Here is an 8,796-nt window from a genome sequence, read left to right as displayed (position 1 = left end):
TGACCTCGGACCGAGCCTAGATGAGTCTTATGATGAGATAGATGAGATTTTTTTAAATGTTTTAATATATAAATTACTCCGCCCGTGACGTCACTAGCTGTCGTCGCCTTGCTGTCGTCAGTGATTCATCCTGACATTCAATAAGTGAACCACGTATGTGTGAAAAAATGCTAAACATGGCGTCCCGAAAATCGGAAATATATTACAACACAATTTATTGGCTATTCTAAACAGCTGTTTCATAGAACTTATGACGTTTGAAAGAAAGTAGTTCATTTTTATTTGAATTCGTGAATTTTTTCATACGTTTTTGAGAAACTTCTCCATACAATAGGCAATGTGCACGAATTTTTTTTCTTCTTCCAAAAAAATCAGCAAAAAATTAGAAAACTTACGCAGTAATTTTTTTTTTTTTTTGAGCCCATAATTACCTCGTTATTATGATTTACATTTTGAATTTTTAAAATCTGTCCCAAACGCTCCGCTTCCCGGGTTTTTGAGCTGTGACGTCATTGACCGCGATTGGGTTTGACAGTTCGACATTCGAGTACGCGCCGTCGTTGTAGTAGGAAGACCGGCTGTTAATAATACGTTATTGTTTTACTTTCGAAGTGTTTTTTTCCATCGTCATGGCTAAAATAGTCAACTATAAGTACTGCATTGTACCTAAATGCAAAAATACGACTATTACTACTCCTGAGAAAATATTTATCAACGTGCCGAAAATCGAGGCAATACGAAAAAAATGGTGTCATGCTATGAAAAGATGTTCGAAGAAAAATAAAGATTTAGCAGTAAAGTCCACTTGTTATTGCTGTGAAGACCATTTTAATGTAAGTACTTATATTATTTTTTACCTAGCCAATTATTATATATTTACTCACACACACGAAAGTGATTAAATTAACCTTAGTTTTAACATCCCTAACATGTCATTTTATAACTTATTGTCTGACAAAATTAGTGCCATCGTGTACTAAGTACTTATAATGAAAATAATGTTTGATGTTTTTCTTTCACAGCTGCAAGAGGATATGGAAAATTATACATTTTTCAAAATGATGGGAAGTCGCATGCAGATGAAGAAAAATGTTGTCCCAAGCAAATTTGACTGCCAGAAGAACAAATTACCTGCTGCAAAGAAGACAGGTGAAAAAAGGGCCAGGATAAAATTATTGAACGAGTTACTCACTCCAATAAAAGTCCCAGCTTTGTGTGAACCCAATGTTGACGGAGGCCAAGACCCCCCTCCGATTGCCGGGCCAGGAATAATGACGCTGTGTGAACCTCCAGAATATCTTGACAAGGCTGTACAAGTCAATAAAACTTGTAATGTGAGAAGCAAGGGTACATCAACAGTAATTTTGGGAAAGACGAGTACTGCTTGTTCTCCGATGAAATCAATGTCACCCACTTCGACTGAACGCATTTGCGTCAAGAAAAATCCCGAGCCAAATGAATGGGTTGAGTCAACTGACTCGGATTCAGATTTTGTCCCCTCTCTAGAAGACAGTAGTGCCTATGATGAGACAGAAGTGGATGAGTCTGAATTAAATATGACAATGAGGAACTCATTTTTCCTCCTCATAGAGAAAGAGCCAAGGATATTTTTAGGAATTCCACATGATATGTATCATGTAATTTCGCTGATTGTATCAAAGATACCCGCAAGTACATTGGATGTACTCGTGACATTAAAAAAAATCCGCTTGGATGATTCCAACACTGTCCTTGGTCTCCACTTTGGAATTTCCCATTCGACAGTAAGTAGGATATTCTCTAAAACAGTTGTCCTTCTTGCAGCTATCTGTCAAGATCTTATTATTTGGCCAAATTCTGATAAAATAAGACGTCATCTTCCGATATCTTTCAGAGCGAGGTATGCAAACGTGCAATCGATCATAGACTGTTTGGAGCTACAGATCGAAAAACCTTCAAACCCTATCCACCAGGCATTAACCTGGTCAGAGTATAAAGGGTGTAATACTCTAAAATATTTGATTTCGTGCACGCCAGATGGTCTGATAAATTACATTTCATGCGGCTATGGAGGGAGGGCATCAGACTGCATCATTATCGAAAACTGTGGATACTTGGACCTTTTGAAACCCGGAATGGCTGTTATGGCTGACCGAGGTTTTAAAAATATTTCCCATTTACTAGAGATGGAGGGATGCTCATTGATCCGTCCGCCAAGTGTATTTGCCAATACGAAAAGCAGTCGTAAAGAGGTTCAGCAATCAAAACGAATAGCTGCCTTGCGCATTCATGTGGAGCGCGTTATAAGCAGAGTTAGAGAGTTTCACATGCTGAGAATGGGCTCAACATTAGACCATCATCATATGGCAATAGCCGATTATTTGGTTATAATAGCATGCGGCATTATCAATCTGCAAGGCCTTCTAATAAAAATATAAATACTGTTTTTGTACATGGTAATCTTGTAATGCTTGTGTGTTTTCTTTTCTTAAATTTTATTTTGTGTGCTGCTTACCTTCGGTAATGTTCATCTTTCCTTTTCTTTAGTAAATTTTGATGTGTGTTATGTTACCTTTGGTAATGTTGATGTGTTCCCTTTCTTGAATATAAATTACTTTTCTGTACAAATTTTTTTATATGTGTAATGTGATTACCTTCGGTAATGTTCATATATTTCCCTTTCTCAATGAATTTTAATACGTTTAATGTTACCTTCGGTAATGTTGATGTGTTCCCTTTCTTAAATAAAAATTACCCTTCTCTCAAATTTTTTTATGTGTGTAATGATTATCTTTGGTAATGTTCATATATTTCCCTTTCTCAATTAATTTTAATCTGTGTAATGTTACCTTTGGCAATGTTGATGTGTTCTCTTTCTTAAATATAAATGACTTTTCTTTCAAAAATGTGTGTAACGATTTAATTACCTTCGGTTGATGTTCACGTTTTCTTTTCTTAAATAAAAGTGACCATAATTGAATAAATATTAATTTGTGTTATGATTACCTTCAGCAATGTTCGCGGTGTATTTTCTTTGTTTTTAATAATAATATATAAATTACTCTCTTTGCAATTTACCTGTATAAAATGTTAAAAAAGGTTTTGTCAAATAAAAATATGGAAGCATTATATATTAAAATGTTTTTTATTATTATTTAATCACGTTAAAGTACATATCTACCTCATCTCCCTAGACAAATTTTATTTAAACAATAAAATGTTAAGCAACTATATTTTTTATTCAAATACATTCAAAAGTGATCGCTCGGGCTGCATTTAGTGATGTATGAAAGAAATCTTTTAATACACACTTAAAATCTTATTTTTTTAAAAATAGCTTCAGACCAAAACATTTCACACTTTTCCATCAACTGTTCACAACTAATTTGGTCATAGTCTACATATGTAATACTGATTTCTTTGGTTTTCTCAAAATCCGGCTTGGCAACACAATAAATTCCTTTCTTTTTTTTTGAAAAGTGCATTTGCATTTGAATTTGAGCCATATATTTCTGACTTGGCTTGTTGTCCGCTGTAAAATAAGTTTTAAATGTAGTATCGCTATTTGGACATTTTATTTCTATGATAAAATCATCTCCCAATGCGTCGGGTGAGGCTCCTAAATATGGATGATCGCCACAAAGAATAAGGCCACACTTTTTTAACGTGGTCTTGAGTATTTTTTCTACTTCTCGCAAAACATCATCTTCTAGAAGTCTACCTCGCTGTAAAAAAATATTGTCAGGCACTTTAGCACCAAGAATGCTTTCTACGAGAGAGCCTTCCAATGTCTGACAATTTGACGCTTCGTAGGCCTTGGATGCCGTTATGCGGCCATACCTTAAGTTGTGCCATAAGGGACAGTCTGCTTGCCCGAGAGTTTCTTTCGCTGCTTTATTACATAAAGCAGCACCCATCCTGCTTTGGCAATAATTAAAAAAATCTTTTGATGTTGACCCAATATTCTCCGAGAAGAACGTGCATGCCATGCTATGAATGGATAAATTTTCCAATTCTGTCGGTTTAACGTAGTACTTAACTAGTTGGACATCTCTTCGACCCAACTCGATGCTTCTTTCAACTACACATTTTAAAAAGGATCTATCACTTTCCGGCAAACTGGTCCTTGCCTTTCCTAAATCCTTTGCTTTGATGAACTTCAAGGATGTCCCGATGGCAGACATTTTTGAGCGCTTCCAGTAGCACTCTATAGAAGTCTTCGGGGGATCTTCGCTTCTTCGATGTAGCCATGACAACATACTAATGGCATGTTTGCAACCACCTAAAATGACAACAATGAAGTATAAATAAGGAGGCAATGAATAAGACATGCTGACTCTGTCAAACATTATGAGAGGTGAGCCAAATATATATAAAATATTAATGGCAATATCCTCATAAGCCATTAATCAACAAATGAAATAGATTTATTAAATTTATTATGATGTACAAAGTAAGTATGAAATAAAAAGGGTATTTTATATTATAACCAGCTCATCGTTGAGACTTAAGATATATATACTTAAAAGCCCAACAGAATGAATATATATTACAAACCTTCTGACGCTGGACAATCTTCACACTTGCATGACTCTATAACTTGCTCTGTTTCATTGCACGTTAAAACAACCGAATATGCTTTGAAGCGCACCCGATGTTCAGGAGTTACACGAGCCTTCACTATACAAATATCGCCCACTCGTTTTACTTGGACATATCCAATGGCACTATCTCCATAATTTGCTCTGCATGACCTGAAAAAATCGTCAAGTACTTTAGTATAACTACGGTGGTATTGGGGAGTGTTTTTATTCATATCATCAATGAACATAAACATTTATGTTAAAAATGCACCTAAGTATGGTACGATTACTAAAATTATCATGACAATATGGATACTGACATCCCTAAAACAACCTACTGAATCAACTCGGCATATAAATAATATTTATGAGTACCTAGGTAAACAATACGTTCCTTCGTCATAATAATGACAACTCATATTTAAGGTTAAGTATGTAAAGCAAAGAGTGAAATTCAAGATTTAAAGCAGAAAAAACCCGTAGTTGGGACAACTGATGAAAACTAATACTATTAATACCACATATAATACTATTTTACTTAATAAACATACCTTGAAGCTTTTATTCCTTTCATTTCGGCACTTATAAAGTCCGTGTTTGAAAAAAATGCAGCCATCATGAAAGCATCTATTTTTGGTAAATTATCCGACTGTGCTTTCACAAAACCGATTTCCGACATAATAAATAGATATTATATATCTTTCTTAACCTTTTTATAGTTAAATATAACAGTTCCACTAAATTGTTCACAGGAAACAACACATAAACAAACCGCACGCAAAGCCACCCACAGATTATTACGGTACGTCTAGTTGTTACTTGTCACTATCGCGGCCTGTGACGTCACAAAGTGAACAGCCAATCACAGCGCGTTTATGAATTTTTTGAATTCATACTAATTAAAATTGCAATTTAATGATATAAAACGAATTCAAATAGAATTTTAACTGCGATATTCGGCGTAACCAAAAATCATTTATTATAAATCAGTCATTGAAACCAAATTCTGGGTAGGCTGCACATTCCCTATTAAATAATGCTCCCATTTTTACCGCGTGTAAGAAAACATTTTTTGTATCCAATATCCAGTAGCCCTAAAGTTCCTCATTAAGTCGAATTATAACATTTATAATTGGAGATCTTCATTTGTGGTTATTCATTATTTTATTTATTTGCTTTACGGCAAAAGTGCCTTTTACAATATAAAATATAACGATATAATGAGTTAGTTAGCAAAAAACAATATTAAACATGAGTTTAAAAAGAAAAATAACAAGTAAAATATATACATATACATGTATGTATATCAGTGCCTCGATTATGAACGCTATCTTCATCTGTATATATCGAGACGGTATACTTAACTTCTGTACTATCTGTATCTTATCTCGGTATGTTCTACCTACTTGTCATATCGACATCAACATGAATTTTGCATGACTTTTGGAAATCACCTAGACGGTACGCTTCACGATCGTCTGTATGTATCAATCGATCGACTACAATGCCGGCTCCTATAACGTTTCGATACATACACTTAGAAAGATAGTAAAACAGATGGAAAAAATATAATAACTAAATTATTTTGTGGTAACTTTCTGTCGCATATAATCTGTTTCTAACGCCTAGATACTCTTATTTGTTAATGGGACAGAACCTACCGACATTATTTTCACATCTTGTCGTTCGTTTTATTAAAGTGACAGTTATGTTGGAATTTAATTCGACTTCAAAACTTACTTATTTCTCTCTCATATTTTTAATAGGCTTTTAAGAAAAAAAGTGCCAACCTCAAAACGATTTTTTAAAAAAAATAAATCATTATTAAGGGATTGCTCACTGGAACAAAATTTTTGACGCTTTTTTGCGTAGATAAACGAATTGAGGGGTTCCAGACCCGTCGGTATAAAACGATGTACTTACGTCATAACTTGATGGTGGGGATATCGGTACTATACCTTTGTCATCGGTCGGGTCATTTATCTTCAACTATGACGTCATACTGAAGCTATGTCATTTTAAAGCGTAGATATGTGTACCGTGACGTACGCTACCCCTTGATTCATATCGATGTACCTACCCAAAACTTGACGGGGGGGGGTCGGTAGTATATCTTTATAATCGCTAGAGGGAATTTATCTTCAACTATACCGTCAAGGTGAATGTATGACGTCTTTATCTTCCCATAATAATTAAGGTCCAGCATACAAAATATATTTAAAAAATCGATACATTTGAATTTAAAATAAGTTAACACCAGATCGTTAGCATAAGTAGCTTTTGCAAATAATTCGTTAATCGCATCATAAAATATTTATAAATATATATTTTATTTTATTTCTATTTTGCACCACAGCAGGCCAGGAGGACCAATTACAGTGGTCAATTACATCACAGAACACCCAGGCTTGAGAAAAATCACTTTTTTTTGTTCTCACCGAGAATCGAACCCGGAATCGTGAGTCAAGCGTCTTGACCACTACACCGCGGAGGCCGCGATGATTTAAATTTACAGAGACTCGAGTTAAAAACGTCGATATGAGAGGTACATTCATTTCCTAGTGAAGGGTGACAATAATATAGACTGTTTTGTTTAGTTCGACGTGTTGTTATATTCATATTTATTAAATTCAGGAGTTCGCAACAATCGAAATAAGAACGAATAATTTCATATAAAAATATGGTCAGTTAGGTCAGTTATTGTCCTGCAATCCTCCAGAGTAGGTTTATTAAAAAAAAAAAATAGATGAACGCTTTGTTTTTAACCAGTTATTATTTATTTTATTACCGACCTCTGAGCTACTACGTGCTCCCTTATCAAGGCATAATTAATATAATTCTATTTTATAATTTTAACAGTGTCTATATAAATCTGATACATATGAAGGCAAAAAATTATGTAGTTAGTCAGTGTTATTTTTCGTGTAGCTTTGGAGTGAGAAGTGAAGAAAACAGTGTTTTTACTGTAAAAATGTAATTGTAAAATTTAACTTAGACCCCTTTTATAGCTTTTCTAAATAAGTGATAACTTTACTCACAAAGTTAGTATAGATTCCCCGATGATTCCTGTAATGTCTTATTCTGTAATCTATTAATTCTGTAATCTGTAAAATAATTTATGTTATCTTGCGCTATTTTTGTTAAGCTGTAACGCCAGTAAACTTTAAAATATCCTTTAAATTAAAATGCTATTGCTTTTTTGAAAAACTAACTAGCAGTATTTTACGCTTCAATAGACCAACTCTAAAGTAAAGGTAGAAGTAGATTATACCTTTATAGAGAACTCCTTAGGGGGCAACAAATCTTTTGTGCAAAAACTGATTCTCACAACCTACGTACTATTGGGAATGAGTAAATACCTGACGAATTTATCGAATACCTGTTCTATAGTGTTTTCAAGAGCTTTTGAATTATTGGTCGATTGTGAAACCTGGACCCCGCATTTGAATGAACTGAAGTATATTGAGTTCAGTTAGAATTATATTCAATTCACCTTTTACATATTGAATTCCAAAGCATAAAAATTCGAAAATAAATTAGTATTTGTTATTTGTTGAAAATAAGTGCAAAAGATATACAATGCTTTCATACTTCCACGCTTTGTATATGGATTAATAATATGGTCGCAATGTAGTAAACAAATGCACGAATCAATTAAAAGAACTATTAATAAAGCACTTAGAGTGACCTTTAATTTAATAAATATACTAGAACCAAAGATTTATATAGACTAACAAAAATGCTTAATTAAGATGAATTAATTTTTACAGATAAGGTAAAGATGATATTTTAGAAATAAAAACAAATGTTTAATTAATTATATTAAAAATAATAAAATAAAAACAAATGTTTAATTAATTCTAACTCCAATATACATAAAATAAGTACAAGAGCGTCAAATAAGCAGCTGTTATCAATGTAAAATATCAAAATTGCCATAGAGACGTCACAAGAGCTAAATTTTTAGTTACTATTTTTATATCGTTTTACTTAAAAGTTTTCATTGTTTTATTACTAATAATACATATGTACGCGTATGTATGTGCATTAGTGTATGCGTATATATTCATGTGTGTATGTATGCGGATCTTTATATATGCATGTTCGTGTGAGTATATTTATATATGAATGTGTATGTATGTATGTATGTATGTATGTATGTATGTATGTATGTATATATATGTGTTTTTTTTATATATATGTGGATGTGTGTGTATGTATATGTATGTATTTA

The 8,796-nt window shown here is 33.3% G+C and overlaps 2 protein-coding genes and 1 long non-coding RNA gene across 3 annotated transcripts; 2 read left to right on the top strand and 1 right to left on the bottom strand.

Annotated features, from left to right (window-relative positions):
• The first annotated feature begins 521 nt into the window (after positions 1-521).
• On the top strand, positions 522-2,668 carry LOC148273696 (uncharacterized). Its single transcript, XM_088238340.1, has 3 exons — positions 522-768; positions 1,210-1,347; positions 1,507-2,668. The coding sequence occupies exons 1-3, from the start codon at positions 630-632 to the stop codon at positions 2,415-2,417; spliced, it is 1,188 nt and encodes a 395-aa protein (XP_088094466.1). The 5' UTR covers positions 522-629; the 3' UTR covers positions 2,418-2,668.
• LOC148273697 (uncharacterized) lies at positions 761-1,249 on the top strand. The gene is made up of 2 exons (XR_015824500.1): positions 761-833; positions 1,023-1,249. It is a non-coding gene; the product is annotated as an uncharacterized LOC148273697 (long non-coding RNA).
• A 437-nt stretch (positions 2,669-3,105) lies between the features above and the next one.
• LOC148273695 (uncharacterized) lies at positions 3,106-5,426 on the bottom strand. Its single transcript, XM_088238339.1, has 3 exons — positions 5,114-5,426; positions 4,537-4,733; positions 3,106-4,261 (listed from the first exon to the last, which is right to left on the bottom strand). The coding sequence occupies exons 1-3, from the start codon at positions 5,239-5,241 to the stop codon at positions 3,291-3,293; spliced, it is 1,296 nt and encodes a 431-aa protein (XP_088094465.1). The 5' UTR covers positions 5,242-5,426; the 3' UTR covers positions 3,106-3,290.
• Positions 5,427-8,796: the final 3,370 nt, after the last annotated feature.

Source organism: Micrasema longulum, unplaced genomic scaffold, assembly GCF_059751315.1.
Source record: "Micrasema longulum isolate JH-2025_06_02 unplaced genomic scaffold, ASM5975131v1 h1tg001868l, whole genome shotgun sequence".
NCBI classification, from domain to species: domain Eukaryota; kingdom Metazoa; phylum Arthropoda; class Insecta; order Trichoptera; family Brachycentridae; genus Micrasema; species Micrasema longulum.
The sequence above is the reverse complement of the archived record's forward strand: the minus strand, read 5'-3'. Positions and strand labels throughout refer to the sequence as shown.